At 38.7% G+C, this 19392-nt stretch overlaps 1 protein-coding gene across 16 annotated transcripts in view; it reads right to left on the reverse strand.

Annotated features, from left to right (window-relative positions):
- Window positions 1-19392, reverse strand: part of CAST (calpastatin) — a 130082-nt gene that overhangs the window by 62241 nt on the left and 48449 nt on the right. For 5 of the 16 annotated variants that reach the window (XM_077139096.1, XM_077139094.1, XM_077139102.1 and 2 more), the window contains exon 4: window positions 2291-2330. The exons of 10 other annotated variants lie outside the window; for them this stretch is intronic. In XM_077139096.1, the coding sequence (XP_076995211.1) occupies window positions 2291-2330 (40 nt within the window). Of the gene's footprint in view, window positions 1-2290; window positions 2331-15662; window positions 15723-19392 lie in introns of all 16 variants that reach the window. One more of the 16 variants, XM_077139107.1, reaches the window with a different exon arrangement.

Here is a 19392-nt window from a genome sequence, read left to right on the forward strand (position 1 = left end):
AGCGCTGGCCTGTCTGTTCCTATGAGGACATTTCATGGACTTAAATCATGCCCATGTTAGTGGCATCTACAGCTAACTGTATTTGCAATCAGCTAAGGGAAGCATCTTCTGCAATGAGTGATGCTTAATCTAATGAACAGAAGGCTTTAAGGATTCAGAAGAGACAATCACTCTTTCTGCTTCAGCCAGGCAGCCTCTCCTGAGAGTTCGCTGAGGACCTTCATTGGAGTTGCCAGCTCATGGCCTGCCCTACAGACCTTGGACTTTACATCCCCACAGTTACGTGACACTTTCATAAATTTTATACTTACAGATATCTCCTGCTGATTAAAAAATTAGGTAAAATAAATGATGATGTCTATATTTTAAAAACTCAACATCTATGTGAGACCAAAGAAAAAGATGTTTATTTGGTCCAAAATTTAAATTTTCTATATCAAGTATCTAATTTAACCTATCTGGTCAGTTTATTTAAACAACATAACTACACTGAACCCATTAGAATAGGGAACGAGATCTCTTATTCTGTACAGGTTAAGGTAATAACCTGATACATTCCATAGTATTTTGGTCAGAAAAGTAAAAAATAAAAAAACAAAACTGTTTGCATAGTCCCATTGAGGGACTGGGGAAAGTGTAGAATTATTGAATTTCCCTTCCCTTCCCTACTGGGGAAAGTGTAGAATTATTAAACTGATATTTTCTCAATCATTTGGGACTCCCAATTTAATAATCCAAGCCCTCAATCTTGATACTTGCCCTTATGAAACTTATTTCTGCAATGGCAAAACTAAGCCAACTTATAATTATGCCTAAAAGTTACCCCCAGAGAACGTCTTTTGTTGCTCAGATGTGAGCTCTCCAAGCCAACTCAGTAGATAAACTCACTGCCTTCCCCCTTAAGTGGGACATGACTCAGTGGGGTGTAAGTCTCCCTAGCAACGTGGGACATAACTCCAGGGAACGAACCTGGCACTGGCATCGTGGGATTGAGAATGCCTTTTTGGCCAAAAGAGGGAAAAGAAATGAAAGAGTTTCAGCAGCTAAGAGATTTCAAACAAGTCAAATGGTCATTCTGGAGGTTACTTTTATGCAAGCTGCAGCCAGATGGTTAAAATTGCCACAGTATGCCAAACTTCAACCAACAGTATTTCTGAAAACCCTAAAGAATACCCTGGGCTTGAAGACTCAACAGAAATTTTTCTAAGTTAATTTTTTTCAGAAACTTAAGACCTCCAGATTGTACCTAGGCCAGATAAGCCCTAAAACCCAGAGGTACCAGTCTCTCCAAGAACATCGATCAGTTTCATTCCTCTACCCCATAAGGTCACCACCCCTTTCCAACATGAAGATATTAAAGAATATCTGGGAGAGCTCAGATATCCATGAAAAGTGAGAGAATGATCAATTGCAAAGGAGGTGTCATTGAGAATGATTATGAATACTGATTCTTTATGTAGATATTTCTTTTTAGTTTCTGGTTTAGTTTCCTAGCTAGAAAGAAATACCCCAAATTGCTGCACTGTAATCCAAGAGCCTTGACCTTTAATAATGATTGTATTACTACATAGCTTTCATCATGTGACTGGGTGATTGTAAAAACCTTCTGACTGACACTCCCTTAATCTAGTGATGGGTAGATGAGTAATAAAATAAAGACAATGATACTAATAGGGGTATGTTGTTTTGGGGTTCTTTTACTTCTTTTTTTGGAGCAATGAAAATATTCTAAAATTGATTGTGGTGAGGATGCTCAACTGTATGATGACACTGTGAGCCTATGATTGTATACTTTGGATGGATTATATGGTGTGTCAATATATCTCAATAAAATTGAATAAAAAGGGCTGTCTGTTGGGTACAGTAATCTGTTGACTCCATTCTCATTTCCTGCAGGTTTCTATCCAGGGCTTTACATTGATTATACCAGTGTCTAGTGAGGCTGCAAGAGAGGGGAAGCAATACCCAGGGCCCACCTCAATTGTCCTGCTATTCTGGGTAGGAGTGGAGAGTACTGGGTGTCTCCTTGGAAGACCTGGTGAATGGGTCAGGTTGGGAGGGTAAGGGCATCTATAAAAAGGGTGGGGTTATAGAGGATTTGTGTGTCTATTCTGCTGCCATTAAATCTGGCTGGTGAAAAAATCATACTTTCAACATCTTCTCTTTCCTACCACATAAGAGTTTCTTCCCTTCTTGCCTGGCTCTCAGATTGTCAGCCTCTTTCCAGGAACCTTCAGCTGGTTTACCAGAATCCCTCCTACTTCCCCGCTAATCGATTATTTAGCCTCACCTGATCTCTCCCCTTGTCCCCTGCTGGCCTGGTTCCGAAACTGCAGAAAGAGAGTGGGGCATCAGAAGAGTCAGAATTCCTCCTGCCTAGACCATGCTTCCTTTCCCCATGGGTCACTCACGTCCTTCTCGTATCATCCGGCAACCCTGTTCACTTCCACTCTGGGTCTGCCTTTGTTTAGGGCTACCAAGAACATCAACTGCATGTACACACTTTTCTTTTCCACTTGATAAACGAGCAGCAGTTTCATTTGGCGTCCTTGACCGTCCCCTCCTCCTTGGCTGTTGTGACACTGGGAGCCCCAGGTTCTTTCCCCATGCCTCCATCCTGCAAGTTTCTGGAAGCCTCTTGCACTTGCTCCCTTCCTTCTCCTTGTAGCCTTTAATATTCAGGCACAAGTCCTCTGCCTTCTCTCACATTATTCCTCCCTCAGAAGTTGATCATTCTCCATGGTGTTCATTATCATTTATTATGTGAATAACTCTAGACCGGAATCAGTGGTTAGCCTTATCACCAGACTAAATTATTTTGTCTCAAAGCAAGGAAGGCCAGAGAAAGATAGATACTGACTCAAAATCCCTGCTCCAGCATTTATTGGTCTATGTTAATTAACCTCTGGGAGACTCCATTCCCTCCTCTATAAATGGAAAAATAGCACCTGTCTCTGGAGTTGCCTTAAGGGCCAAATGAGGTGATGTAAGGAAACCTCCCGGTCCTGAGTCACACTGAGCTGGTTCCAGTCCGCATCACCCTTCCCTCTTGTACACTGCTACTGCCGCCCACACTGCTGGTCTAATTACACACTGTCCACAAATGGAATAGGGCAGGAGCCTTCTAATAGTTTCCCTGCATTGTTTTCTCCCACTCCACCCTGTCTCTATCTCTACGTACTATGTTCCCGGTTTGATGAAATACTAAACTCTTAATGGTTTCCTACGGTGTCCTGGATAAAGTACAGTGTCTTCTGCCTGACTGTACATTCTCCCATTACTTGACCTTACCAACTTATTCCACTGCCTCTCCCACTATGGCCCTACCCTAATTCCCTTCCAGCCAGGATGTGTCCTTACTGTCTCAGAAGCACCTTGCCAGGCAGCATAGCACAGTGGTTAAGAGTGTGAGAGGGGACCCTGGATGCAAGACGGAGACAATTCCAGGAAACACTCAGTGCACGTGCAACCTCAAGCAAGTTACCTGCCTTCTCTGTGCCTCAGTTTCCTCATCTGTAGAGTGAGAATATAGTAACAATACTAACCTCATTGGGTTGCTTAAATGAATAAGTGAGTTAATGTATGTTAAGCAAATAGAACAGTGTTTGGCCTGTGATAAGTGCTGAGTAAAACCAGCTTTCATCACCACCATCACCATTCTGAGTGCTCACATCCACCTCTGAGCCTCAGGAGCCTTTTTCCTGCCCAGGCTCTACGTATCCCTGTCCCTGAATGTTCAGCTCAAGATACACCTTCTAGATAGGCTTCAGTTCATTGTCTCTTTTCAACTCATACATATGTTTGTATTTTTCTCATTTGATCACTTGGTCATATAGGCTGTGTGAGAAGGTTGCTGAATTCTTTTCTAAATGTATGGCATATCTTACCACTGAGGCTATAATTTATCAAGATACAGGGGACATTTTATTCTCCACAGTGCTTCCCGCAGTGTTGCATATATAGTAGCAGAAGGAGCTTAAGAATCACTGTTGAATCAAATCTTATTTCCATTTTCTAACTATCAATTAATTGTTCATTTAAAGAAAGCATGAAATAAAGTTTTAAAATACCAGTTTCAACAAAAATCTAACATCAAGAACAAAATTAACATTCGAAGACCTCTGTTTCAGTCTGGATGATTTCTTTGTGGTCAGGAGCCCACAGGCAGATCAATCAGACCTACGGAGTATCTAGTTTCTCAAAAGGAAAATATCATGCACCTCACAGGGTTATTGTGAGAATCAAATGAGATAGCACACGTTGGGGAAATTCGTACAAAGCACAAAGCAAATACTAAAAGTTCCTAAAGTAATAAAAATATAAATTAAGAACTGATTTTAATATTTTAAAATTAATTCTGTTAGATGCACAACGACAACAAAATATTTCTAAACCATGACTAAACTTTTATTTAATCACACATCTCAAATGATGAACAAAAGAAAATCATACAAGTTAAACTAAAAAGTTCTTTCTTCACAGGATCTGTAAGACCAATCCCAATGTTAGCTCCAGGGGGCAGGGCCCATGCCTGTCTTAGGTGCTATTATAGCCACAGCCTGGCACACCGTAGGAGCTGAACAAATATTTGTTAAATCAAGAAATGAATTTGTGCATGAATAAACAGTATTATCAGATTCCTCAAAAGCAACACATACGAGGATTTTACAAAAAGATATTATGTTCAACGCACAAATCAGGAAAATGGTCAGGATAACATAATTTAAACATCTAGCCATTTACATCATTCCTGTCAACAACCCAGAAATTATACAACTCATGCACATACCCAAAAAGTCCCTAAGCTGTTTCGTATAAGACACCTGGAATAAAAAAAATTCCAGGTGTCTTATACGGCAGGTAATAAAGGACTTCTCTAAGGAAAGCACTGATGCTCTTCACAAATACCATTTGTGGACACAGTGAATGTAGGTTTACGTTTTTCTTTCTGTAATGATAAGTTATTCACTGCAGGAAATGAATATTCAGATGTTTAAATCTGTCAATTGTTTGCCAAGCTGTGAAAACATGACATATATTCCTGCAACACCTGTAATTAATAATAATAATGGTGCATTACAGTCACCTAACAAAGTGTAGTTTTTAGCCATGCTAAAAAAAACATGATTCTGATGAAAGAAAACCAATGGATTATCTATGAATGACGTCGAGCGTCTCTTTTAAGGAGAACATGGCTTTGAGCTCGCAGTTCGAATTAGAGCACCAACTTATACTTCAGCCAGCAATATAAGATAAAGTCACTTCAGTACAACATGATGTTATGGGGCATCAGAAAGAGACTTCATTTCTAGGGTTCAGGTTTGGAGGACAGGAGACTTTGTAGAGGAGGTGGTTATTTATTGAGGATTTATTGTGGTGTGGTCAACTGGGAGGTGGGGACTATAGGATCTTCATGTACAAGGCATGTGACAAACGCTTTTCCATGTCTGATTGCAATATATCTTTATAATATCCTGGGAGGTAAACATTATCAGTTCCATTTTATAAAAGAGAAAAATGAGGGCCTAAGAGGTTAAGTAACTTATCTAAGATGACACAGTTAAGAGTGGGAGAGCTGGGATTTGAATTCAGATCTGACTACAACATCAATGAATTTTTTGTTCTAAGAACTTAACTTCTCTAATATGAAAAATTAAAACAAAATACATAGATTCTACAAGTGGAACTAGGTAGGCACTGCAGGTGAGCAGAACAGACGATTATATTTAGGCTGCAGAGTCGTGAAATGCTTCATATTAAAAGGGATATACAAATTTAGGATAAAAATAGTGTTCCTATACTATACTTGCCCTGGGAAGTGAAGAGGACATGAAGCTCTGGCCTCTGATACAACACGTGGGTGGACCTAAAATAAACAGCCAAATGCTGCCTGGCAACTGGGACAATAGGCAAGGCTGCTCTGTCATCTAAATCCAAGCCAGAGAATGTGTGGCCATACCCTGTGAGAGTCTGTTTACGAGCTCTCATATTGGGCCACTCCAAATGCAGAGAAAAATCCACACAAGGCATGAAATCCAGCTTCCGGTACTAAGGCAACTGCTTCATTTTTATTCCTTTGCAAAGTCCAGTTTTCCAGTTTTGTTGTTTTTTCTGGGATGATAATAACGTGGGCAAGGAGAAGAGCAAGGTGCCCAGCCTAGGCGAGTCACGAAAGAGTAGGGATACATGAAACAACTTCACCTATGTCTGACCTTTGGCTGCCCGAGACAAACCAGAGAATTCAGACCTGGAAAAGACAGCCCACTCTCTTCTGGCTCCTCCCCTAGAGAAGGTCTGGGGGTAGGGGTGGGGGGGTGGTTATTCATTTAAGTCTGTGAGTCATGCAAATGACGCTAAGAGAAACTGTACAAAGAACAATGAGTAAGACAGCCCTTGACAAGGGGTGTGACCTTCAGCTCTTTACCTCTTTGGGACATAGTTTCCTCATCTGTAAACTGTCAGTCTTGAAAATTCTGCAATTCATCAACTCTAATATCATGTGCCATAATTATGTGAAGCTTGTTAAATAATGTACCCAAAGATAGATGCTTAGTTGGGAAACACAGGGGTAAGAGCAAGGTCTCTGTAATCCCACAGACCTGGGTTCTAATTCTAGCTGTACAAACCCCGACAAGCTGCTTAATCTTTCCAAACTCGAGTTGTTACCATGCAAAGGCAGATTTTCTGCCTAATGCCCCCAAATAACAAATTCCTGAGACACCAGGGTTTCAAAGAGAGAGTTTATTGCTAGGTGAGAAGCAGGAGATCAGTCTATTGGCCTAAAAATCTGTCTCCCAAACTGCAGTAATTCTGATAGTTCTATAGGATTAAAAGATGGGCAGGTTTTAGGATAATGAGTACAGAGCTCCAGATGATATAATTAGAGGTGATCTAATTATTGAGACTGAGTATACGCTTAGTCACAGAATGCATGTAAGAAAATGGCGGCCTTCACTATATGGTACATAAAGATAAATCTCAGTAAAATTATTAAAAAAAAAGAAAAAGAAGCAGAAAAACATTGGGTTCTCTGCCCAATGCACTCAAATGACCAATTTTGAGACATTGGTGTTTCAAAGACAGAAAGAGCTCATTGCTAGGCGCCAAGCAGATCAGACGGCCTAAAGGTCTGCCCCGGAACGGCAGTAACTGATAGCTTTATAGTATTGAAAGATGTGCAGATTTGGGATAATGAGAACAATGGCTAGAGGTGACAAAGTTAGAGATCTAATTATTGAGCACGGACAGATTGATTACATGCTCAACCACAGAACATGTAAATGAATCGGTGGACTTCTTATGAAGATGGGCATGATTTTTAGTATTATAATGAGGTATGGGTCACTTATAGGTTAAAGTCTAAATTACTGGGCATGTCACGCAGGTCCATTTTGGTTAGATTCAGCTTTGCTTATCAAGATAACTTTGGACTTGGGGTGGGTTAGTTCTGGGCTGACCCTTTATTAATAAACATTAGGGGCTGTCTTTAGTGATCACAAGACTCTAAAGTGGAAAAAACAGATAAAATGGGCACAAATGAGGGTCAGTCTCATGGATTTTACAATTACAAGGGTACAAAAATAAAGATTATACAATCACTATTAGACATCAAGTACACTGGATTACAGTTCAAAGATTTCAGGTATTTCCCTCTGTCTACTCCAATATATCAGAAAGCAAAAAAGAACCATCTCTATGATTCAGCAACCATAACTATTTCTTAAGTCTTAACTTCTCCATGACAGAATTGGTTTTTTTTTTTCCTCCATTAGAGAAGTTGTAGTTGACAGAACAATCGTACATAAGATAGGGTATTTCCATATACCACCCAACTATTAACATCTTCCACCGTACCTGAGAAGTTAGGATTTAGGGGATGATTATGATTACCAAATCACAGTACAGATATTCCTTCTTTACTTTCTGGTATATTATACAGAAGAAAATACCTGAAACCCTTCACTGTAATCCACTGCCTTGATCTCTGATAAGGATTGTATGACCTTTATCTTGTGCCCTTGTAAAAACCTCATTCGTACCCATTTTATCCAGTTTTTCAACTTTAGAGTCTCGTGATCACTAATGACAGCCCCTAATGTTTATCAACGAAGGGTGCTGGGTCAGCCCAGAACTAACCCACCTCAAGTCCAAAGTTATCTTGATAAACAAAGCTGGCCTGCCTGACATGCGCAGTACTTAGACTTTAACCTGTAAGTCACCTATATCTCATTATAATACTAAAAATCATGCCCATCTTCATATTAAGGCCGCCATTTTCTTATATTCATTCTGTGACTAAGCATGTAATCCATCTGCACATGCGCAATAATTAGATCACCTCGAATTACATCACGTGGGACTACTATGCTCATTACCCTAAAACCTGCCTTTTATTACCATAAAACTATCAGAATTACTGAAGTTTGAGGAGACAGATCTTTGGGTTAATAGGCCGTCTGATCTCCCGCTTCACATCCAGCAATAAACTCTTTCTCTCTTTGAAACCCTGCATCAGGCAAAGAATCCACTGCTTTTGATTGATATTGTTATTGGTATAGGACATTTGTTACATTGGTGATAACACATTTTTACAGTCCACGTTTTATAGTCCACAGCTCACTGTTTATATAGTGTAGGTCCATGGAATTTTTAAGTTTTTTATTCTGTTAACATATATATGATCTAACATTTCCCCCTTTAATCACATTTATATACATATATTTTTAGGACTGTTATTTATGTTCACAGTGCTGTGCTACGATCCCCACCATCATTACCAATACATTTCCATCATTCAAGGCAGGAACCCTGCACATTTTAACCCTTAACTTCCCACTCCCTATCCCCTCCTCATCCTCTGGTAACCTATACTTAGATTATGACTATGAGTTTGCTTTTCTAATTTGATCAAATCAGTAAGATCATACAATATTTGTCTTTGTGTCTGACTTATTTCACTCAATATGATGTTTTCAAAGTGTATGCATGTTGTGGCATGTATTGGGACCTCACTCTTTTTAATGCTGAATAATATTCCATTGTAAGGATATACCACATTTTGTTTATCCATTCATCGGTTGATGGACGCTTGGGTTGTTTTCATCTTTTTGCGATTCTCTCTTCAGTTCAGCCAGTGTGTGCCTTATGCATTTTGTGGCAGCCTGGTTAGATGCATAAATTTTTATGATTATTATTCATTCCTGGAGGACTCCCCCTTTTATTAATATATAATGTCCTTCTTCTCTCTGATAACATTTTTGTAGTTAAAATCTTTTTTTGTCCAATATTGGTACAGGTACCCCAGCTCTTTCTTGGTTATTATTTGCAAGGAATCTCTTCCACCTTTCATTTTCATCCTATTTGTGTCCTTGGGTCTAAAGTGAGTGTCTTGTAAGAACATATAGATAGATCATATCTTTTAATCCATTCTGCCTACCTGTGTATTTTGTTAGAGCTTAATCCATTAACATTCAATGTAATTACTGTAAAGGCAGTATTTAGTTCAACCATTTTATCTTTGGTTTTTATATGTCATATCTTATTTTTGTTTCTCTTTTTATCTGTTTAGTTTCTTTTACTGATAATCTTCATTTCTACACTTTCCTCCAAGCCTCTATCTCGTGTTTTTCTTTTCAACCTGTAGCACTCCCTTTAGTATATCTCATAGGGAAGGACTCGTGGTAACAAACTCTTTGAGCTTCTATTTATCTGTGAATATTTTAAATTCTTCATTTTTGAAGGACAATTTTGTTGGATAAAGAATCCACGGCTGGCAGTTTTTCTCTTTTAATACCTTAAATTTATCAAACCACTTCCTTCTCACCTCCATGATTCCTGATAAGAAATCAGCATTTAATCTAATTGCAGTTTCCTTTTAGGTGACAAATTACTTTTCTCTTGCTGCTTTCAGAATTCTCTCCTTTTCTTTAGCAGCTGACATTCTGATTAGTATGTGTCTTGGAGTGGGTCTGCATTTCTTAGACTCATCCTTATGTCTTTCATAAGACTTGGGAAATCTGGAGCCATTATCTCCTCAAATATTCCTTCTGCCCCTATTCCCTTCTCTTCTTCTTTTGGGACATCCACGATGTGTATGTTGGTGTGCTTCATGTTGTCATTCAACTCCCTGAGTTGAATGGATCTGCTCAAAAGTTTCCATTCTTTTCTCTATCTGTTCAATTTCGGATGTCCTGTCTTTGAAATTGTTGCTCCTTTCTTTTGTCTGTTCAAAGCTGCTGTTGTATACCTCTAGCACATTTTTACTTTCATATGCTGCTCCTTTCATGCACATAAGATCTGTCATTTTCCTTTGTATGCTTTCAAATTCTTCTTTACGCTTGCTCAGTGTCTTTTTAATACCCTTTATCTCTTTAACCATAATTTCCTTCATTTCCTTGAACTGGTTTAGGAAATGTGTTTAAACATCTTTGGTTAGTTTTTCCAAATTCTGTATCTCCTCTGAATTTTTAATTTGTTCCTTTCATTGGGCTGTACCTTCTTGTTTCTTAATGTATCTTGTAATTTTTTGCTGGTATCTGGGCATCTGATTATCTTGATGGGATTATTCTAATGGTCATTTTCCCCTCTCTTGTCTAAGATTTTGTTGTCAATTGGGTTTGTGTTAAAGCTCTCCTTTGGCACTTGGTTTAAAAGTATTTCCATGCCCAAACAGGGCCAGTGCCCCACACAGGGGGTGCAGACATGTTCTGAAGAGCCCTGGGGAGAGCGTCAGGAAAGCAGCTTCGCAAGACTGTACTTTCCTAGCCTGCCCAGCAGATGGTGCTCTTCAGCAACCTATTTCCCACAGTCTACAAAGGCAAGTTATTTTTAGCCCTCTGTCCCCTCGGCTTCTGAGGCAGGGGGAAGCAATGGCACTGTAGGTGCCTCTCAGGAAAGGGCTAAAGCTTCAGAACCCAGAAGTCCAATTTCACCAGCCAACATTAGGTCAGAACTGCGCCATATACCCCTGTTTCCAAGTGGGAGGGCTCCCCCAACACTCTCTCCACAGCAGTCCATCAGGCAGGAACTGGGCTGACCAGAGTGGTTGCTGGCCTTGTGGGCAGAGGGTGGGCACTAGGTAGAATGGCCGACAGTTTTTCAGTCTGTGGGAAAAAATGGCACCATGAGCACCACAGGCAACTGCCCAGAAAGGGCCAAGAGTGCAGAACCCAGAAGTTCAATTTGATTGGCCAACAGTTAGACTGTAACTGTGCCACATCCCTCTCTGTTCATAGGGGGAGGGCTTCACTGACACTCCCTGTCCACAGCAGTTAGCTGGGCAGGAAACAGGCCGACCAGAAGCTGCTGGCCTCAAGTGTGCGGAACGGGCGCTGGAAGCCAAGTCACTCACCACAGTTTCTCCTTCAAGTTTCTGCATCTTTCCTACATGCCATGGTTCTCCCCTGGTCAGCTGTTTTGGACAGTTTCTGCCTACTCTCTAGGTGTTTTTGGTGGAGGTATGAGTTCTACTGATCCTTATTCTACCATATTCCCAAAGTCCTACCCATGTAAATTCGATGATGGGCTTTTCCATTTCGGCAAGAAGACTGCTTGAATTTTGACTGGGATTGCATTGAATCTATAAATTGCTTTGGTTACGATTGACTTCTTAATGATATTAGTCTTCCAATCCATGAACAGGGGATGTCCTTCCATTTATTTAGGTCCTCTCTGATTTCTTTTAAAAGTGTTTTGCAGTTTCCTGTGTACAAGTCATTTATATCCTTGGCTAGATTTATTCCTAGATGTTTAATTCTTTTAGTTGTTATTGTGAATGGAATTTTTTTCTTGATTTCTTCTTCTGATTGCTCACTGCTTGTGTATGTAAACACATACTTTGGGGGTTTTGATCTTGTACCTGCCACTTTGCTGAATTAATTCATTAGCTCCAAGAGCTTTGGCAAGAACTTCCAGTACAATGCTGAATAACACTGGTGACAGTGGGCATCCTTGTCTGGTTTCTGATCTTAGAGGGAACGCTTTCAGTCTTTCACCATTAAGTGGGATGCTAGCCATGGGTTTTTCAAAAATGGGAATAATAATAGTACCTTACACTGCATTTCATTATATATCCCCTCAATAAGAACTGAATGGAATGAAAAAACAGATTTTAAACTAAGTTTCATTTGAAATTGATATAAAAATACCAGCATTGCTGCTAATGTTTTAATCTAAAAAGAGCTCTCTACCTCTTACACAATAAGGGAGTTTTTAGTTACGTACTATTTATTTTGCTATTTAATAATTATTTGCCCTTTACCATGATAAAGAAATTTCCCTCTATTCCTAGTATTCTAAATGGTTTTTTCCTTTCAAGAAGGGATGCTGGATTTTGTCAAGTGCCTTTTCTGTATCCAGTGAGACGATCGCGTGTTTTATTTTCTTCTTCATTGTGTTGAAATGGCATATTAACTGATTTTCTTATTTTGAACAAAATTGAGTTTATGAATTCATTAAATGGGTATAAAACTGAAACCTGCTGTATAAGGTGGTTGTGAGGATTAAATGAAGATGTGTTTATGACGAGTTTGGCTCAGTGACCAACACATGGTAAGTTCAATAAACAGCAGTGGTTTTTATTATAATAGAAATACCAACACTCTCAAGAGATCTTCCTTCAGCCTCAGAATAGCAGAGCTCTGTGGTGACCATTGTTTTAAGAAGATACACACTAATCTTGCTGATCTTTCTCAAATGAAAAAAGCAAAACTATTTTAAATTATAGTATTTTCTTTGGATTCAAATACATGGTTTAGGTCCATGTTTTAGTCAAGTAAGGATCAGGAATCCTGGCATCAAGAGTACAGATTAGTGCAAATTATAAAAGATCATGAGCTTATCTAAAGTATGCATAATTAATGATGATATGATTATTACATAAGAATGAAAAAATTGGAGCTCTGCATAACCATCACCTCAGAATGCAGTCTGGCTTCCCTGGTGTGTTCATTTCTTAGGTGTAGATCTAAAGGAGAGTGAAACATGAGGCCTTTTATAGGTCCTTGTGCTATAGAGCCAAATACCAGCCTCAACCTCTACAAGGATGACAGCTTTATAATGTCTCTAACAAAAAAATAAGGAGGAAATCTCAAGAAAGAGCTGATAGAATGGGGCCTGAGATATGGGCCCCAGCATAAAACCTTTCTTGGAGCTTCTCACTGAAGCATGCTCTTCATATAACCACTTAAATAACAGGGATTATAATAAGGTTCTCTTGTCCCAGTTGATTTTCAAATAACCAAAATGACAATGTGGAGTGAACAAAATGCCATTCCTAAAAACATTTAAGAAAAACAAACTCACAAGTACATAGTGATAGCAAGTTTAAGCTTTGCAAATATTAAAGATGTAGTACTGTGTAGTGATTAAAGAACATGTTGGAGCCAGGCCACTTGAGTTTGAGGGTGTGGAGACACAAAGAAGATATGATTGACTATAGGTTCAAATGGAATTAGGCTCAATATGTTAGTCAAGATTTTATTTGCTCTGCAACCAGTGGTGTGACCTAAAACAAATTCATTAATTGCTCTGTGCCTCAGTTTCTTCATTTGTCAAATGGGAATAATAATAGTACCTTACACTGCATTTCATTACATTTCCCCTCAATAAAAATTGAATGAATGAAACAACAGATTTTAAACTAAGTTTCATTTGAAACTGATGTAAAAATACCAGCATTGCTGCTAATATTTTAATCTAAAAAAAAAAGCTTTATATGTCTTACACAATAAGGGAATTTTTAGTTATGTACTATTTAATTTTGCTGTTTAAAGATTTCACCATGTTAAAAGATGGCTACTTTATTCCTTCTCTACTGCCTCCATAAACTGTCTAAAGAACTCTGCTAATTCCAGTATATAATATTCTCACACAAGCATGAAACCTCATCCATGGGAGAGAATTTTAACAGTATTAAGATACTGAGCATAACAATTCTGATTTCCAGTGCTTATTTATTCTAAATACAAATTTTTCTCTAAATTACTTAAACTACCTGGATGAGTGGAGGATTTAATAAAGCAGTCTACCAGAGAGAACTTTAGAATCAAACAGAAACCTCACTATGCATTTGACTCAGGTTAAATCATTTAATCTCCCTGGACCGCAGTCTCCTCACCTATAAAATAGCAGCAATATCCCCTTATCTATTAACCCATTAGAGTTGCTGAGAGGATTAAATTAAAGCCTATGTAAATCATTTAAGCAAAACTAACTGTTCAACTAATAGAGAAGTAGTTATCTAATAAGTTAATACACTTTAGAATTTTTTCTTCTTTCCATTCATTTACATATATCTTGATTCTGGAGGGCTTTTCCAAACTACAAACATGCTACAGGATCATTAACCTCTCTCCTGGGGCGTTGTGGAATTTTTTCAGAGTATCAGTACCAGCTAGAATATCCTTTAATAAGTTTTTCTGTGATGTCTGTTGGTTGTCTTTCCATTTGGAATATAACCAAATCTTCAATTCTTTGGCCTTTAGGAGGATTTAAGATATGATTTACTACTGTTTCAAATGGAATTCAATTGGACTGTGTTAGCCAAGATTTTATTTACAAATATATAAATGTTTATCAATTCAATCTTTACAAACATTTAAAGAGATACAAGGATACGACAGAAGGGCTGATAAAGAAACTATTTGCATTTGCTAGATTAGGAATTCTGGTCTACCACAAGGATATTTTTAAAAAATAATGCAGTACCAATTACTGCAATAGTAAAACATTGTTAAGAAGCCAGAGGAAGGATCAGTCTTAATAGGGGAAAGAGATAACCTTTTCTCTTTGAAATGTGATATTTAACAAGGGGTCACTTTGTCCCTTTGTCATGCGGACTCTTTAGGGATAAAATTAAAAATAATTAATGATTAGATGACTAATCAAAATCCCAAGGGTAAGAGTAAGATACCCTATGGAAGACGTTTAGTTGGGGTTTCTTTTACAGTATTGCTGGGGAGCAGGGAACAGTCACCCACAGAAATTATTGAAACGATTTGCAAAACATGCATACATTAATAATTATTTCAACATGTTAATTGAAAATTGTATATAATGATTGCTGTCAATGAAGGTTCTATTAAGGCACTGGTCAATATAATTGGCCAAGCATGAACACATTAGCTCAGTGGTTCTTGACATAATGAGTACAGTGGTCTAGTAAAAGAATCACTCATAGGGAAAAGAAGAGAATGGGGGGATGAGGGAAATGGATGCTTGGAAACTTACAAGGGAAAGGGCACGGGGAAGAGGTAGGGAGGAGTGGAGTTTTAAAAGGCATATATCCCACAGATGATTTTGAAACTCTCTGACACTGAGAACCACTACTTTATGCAGTTTAAAACCACATGGCTTTACAGTGGGTCGATGAAATGATAACTGAATAGCTTGTTGTCTACTATCTTGTAATCCATTAGCACTTTTCTCTTGGTGACAAGTGTAGTTAAAAGAAAGGAACCTGATTCACAAACTGACTCTTCAAAAGTACTTTCCAATCAGTTATAAAAGGAATATTACCAATATTGCCAGCTCGGGTTACTGAAGAGCCTAGATGTCCCCTAAAAAGATAAGTGCCAAAGGCATTCCTGCTGGAGTCTTCCCCAGCCTTGTGGCCATAAACCCCAGGGATTAAAAGGTTAGTAGAAATCATTCAATTTCCATACCTGATACTGGTGATTATGCCTGCATAATCAGTATGCCTGCAGCCCACATCCTTTCTTCCACTGTAATGAAATGGAATGCTATAGACATCATCAATGCCAATACTGCTATAATTTATAGGCAAGTATTATGGAACATTAAACAAAACCCTAATGCTCAATATCCCAAAAACAGCTTAGTTATACGGATATTTTTTTAAAAAGCAGGATGCAGTTTCCAAATGACATATTAACTGAATTTTCAGAAAATAACATTTGTCTATCTCTGTATGCCTGAGTACTAAAACTCAAATGAAACACATTTAAATTAAACACATATGTGTTAGATGAACTAAATGAGTGAATTGGGCCAGTATGAAAATAAGGCAAGGGTTGCTGGTGGGTCTTCTGAAAACCAAAGCACGCATTCCCTATCCATGCAGAGGCTTTCAAGTATTTTAAATACATTACACAGGCCAAACAAAATAAATCTGTATCCTAATGAAAACTTTCTCTTTTGTCCCAGATACCCAGAGTTACTGGATAAAATTTAGTAGGCACTGAAGAAGTAAGGGAAATCCCTAGGTAACCAAATGGAGAAGGAACTCAGAGCAGGGCCAAAGTTGAATGCCTCAAGGAGATGTTAAAAACAGATATAACAGCTGGGTCCTGGGAATTTAATACTATAATGAGAAAGGAAACCAGGCTGTAGGCCCCATGGTGCAAAAGGAGCTGGGGCTGAGCTACTGGTATAAAGTCAGGAGCTATGAACTGGCCATCCACAAAACCAGGCCTTGAAAACTGCCCACTTGCCCAGGGTAATGGAAAGGAAGCTTTCTTTCTGGCTGGTGCCATGGATGTAGATACTCATGAAAGACAGAAAATCCCAGCCTGTGCCACTTGGGCATTCAGAGCTCAAATTTGTTCTATCCATGGAGAGTGGAGGGTCCCAAGCCAAGATACTAACCCTAATGAATTATGAATGATATCAGAGGTGTTATCAAAACTACCTGGTAGAGATAGTTCTCCAATACAGAGGGAAAGAGACTTTTCATGGGAAAACAATCTTTGTGGAAGAGGAGGTCCAATCACATTTTTCAAACTTCATCAGCAAGTAAAACACCATAAAGGAGAGTAAATAGTCATAAAAACGGGAAAAATTGGCTGTTTAAGAACTAAATAGAACAATCTGTATGAGACTTATACATATGCATTTTAAAATTCAAAGAGATAAAAGAAAAAATAAAAAACACAAAGGAAAAATGGGTTATAGTATAAAATGTATGTAACTGAAGAGAGATTTAGGCAACTGGAAGATGGAGGACATTATATCAGAATATTTGGAGGGAATTACTCAGAATATACCACAGAAATACAAAAAGACAGTAAATATGAAAAAAAACTTAAGAATCTGGGAAGATCAAAATTCTGGTCAACAAAACTTTGGATCCCTGCTGTATATCAAGCCCCCTTGAATCTGGCACATATTTGTAAATAAAATATGGTGAGAAGATGATGTCTAAAGTATGCAAGACACTGTTTTAGACACATTATCAGCATGAGAATATTTATATTCAGGGACTCTGATGATTACTGCTCACTAATGGAGTTATATGAACAGATTTTGTTTGCCCTGGTATATATAAATACAATTTCCTATTTTCATGATAAGGAGGAATATAAAAACACGTACATAACTAAAAAATCCACAAATAATTCTACTCAATTTTTCCTGGCCATTCTCTTAGTATAGCTAAAAAATAACAACACGCATGGGGGCGCAGCCCTTAGTTTCTCTGTAGGAACAATGTTCTCTCTTATCTCCATACTACTGCCTCCCTCAACTCCTTCCCCAGGGTCTGCTCCTGGTTTTGATATTTAAATCATTTGTATAGGATACTTCTATCTGTTGCAGACTTCAGAGAGGGATGCTTGCACATTAAACTGACTTCAATCTCTTGTAGCAACCTCGAGTGAAATGGGGGCAGTCCAGGCCCTTGCTCCACCCCAAAAGTGAGTCAAGGACATCAGTCACTCTGGAACTCCAAGAGGAGCTTCAGTATGATTCAGACAGTCTGAACCCCTGTGGATAGCTAGAATTCTCACCAAAAGTTCACTGTATTGCTAAGATGGGATCGGTAGAGTCCAACTCACTTTTTAACTGTAGTAAAGATTCATCTGAAAGTTTATTAAACCACAGATTTCCTAGCTCCACACCCAGTGATTCTGAATGGGTAGACCTGAGGTAGGGTTTTGGGAAACTCCATTTCCCAAAATGAATTTGATGCAGTCTCCAGATCACTCTTCATAAAACACTGTCTTAGAGAATTGCAAAAGGATGCAAAGTATCGTCGAGACAAGGATTGAGAATGGCTGTGGGAGAGCCTAGGGAACTAACCAACCTACTGGCCTGCTCCCTGTGATGGAAGACCAAGAAACTTCTCTTCCTTTTTCTAAGGAAACCTCAAATTGAGGAAGCCTTGCTTAGATTATAGATATGCTCACCACTCCTTAGAGTACACCAGCGAGACTCACTGGTGAGATTCTACTTGGTATTACCTTTATCACTTACCTACATCTCATGCATCTGTCTTATGATCATTGTGTCCTGACCATGGGGCCCACAGAGCGGAGAAAAATCATATCAGCAATATAAAAAAAAATGTTTACCAAAGTTAATTTGATAAATTCTATACCAAAACCCTCTTACTAACGTGTAAGAAATCCTCTCCAAATAACTAAACTGAAATTAAATATCAAGTTTTTTTTAAAGGAGACCTGTAAATGGATCTATAGAAAAACAAGCAACCACCCCCAACAAAACAGGAGGAGCAACGACGTTGTAACTAAGATGCACCACCCATCTCTGTGAGAGGAACTGCTGGAAATGATAAAGGGTGAGTAAAATGGGATATGAAGTTCTCCTTGTCCAGCTAAGGATACTTGTCTACCAGATAGCAGCTGCTGAATGCAAAAAAAGAAACTAGATTGAAACAAGTGTGCCATTAGAGATAAGAAATGCATGTAATTCCGGGAGAAGTAATTTTAACTGTTGATGAGATTATTTTGCATACGGGTGGTGAACAAAGAAAAAGGAAGATGAGAAGCAGGAATTTATCCTCAAATCCTGCTCGAAAAACTGACAACGCAGACCCAATCTCTCTGGGATCTCCCATTACACTGCATAAAAAGCCCCAGGACAAAAATGGGAATCTCTGAGACAGCTGACACCTGAAGGAAATTCATTCTGTCCTGCAGGGAAGGTTGTCACATACATCTCATCAGAATCCCAGAATTAACCAGAACTCTCAATTCAACTAAATAGCACTTGTAAAAGTGGGCAAGGAAAAAGTGTAATGTCTAGACTAGCAGTTTGGGGAAACTATTAGAGAAGGAGATTTAAAAAATAATGAATGAGGTGAGCCAGCGTTTGAGAACTTGGGCATATATCAGACTTCTGAGCAGTTCTGCCTCCAATTGACTGAACACTATCTGAACAAAACGTCAGTCTATCTTGGCTCCTGATATTTTCTGCTTTAAACTGGCTTCCTAGTTACAGACTTCTTACTCAGATTCTCAATGTGTATTCCCAAAGAAAACAGAACCACCAAGCTTATCCCTTTCCCCTTTACTTTTTCCATCAAATTTCCACTCTCACCTTGAGAACAGTGCCTACACTTTTCAAACTGTCTCTCTGCATTTGTTTACATGGACCACACCTCTCCTCTCTGTCCCTGGCAGCACGTGTCGTCCA

Source organism: Tamandua tetradactyla, chromosome 21, assembly GCF_023851605.1.
Source record: "Tamandua tetradactyla isolate mTamTet1 chromosome 21, mTamTet1.pri, whole genome shotgun sequence".
NCBI lineage: Eukaryota > Metazoa > Chordata > Mammalia > Pilosa > Myrmecophagidae > Tamandua > Tamandua tetradactyla.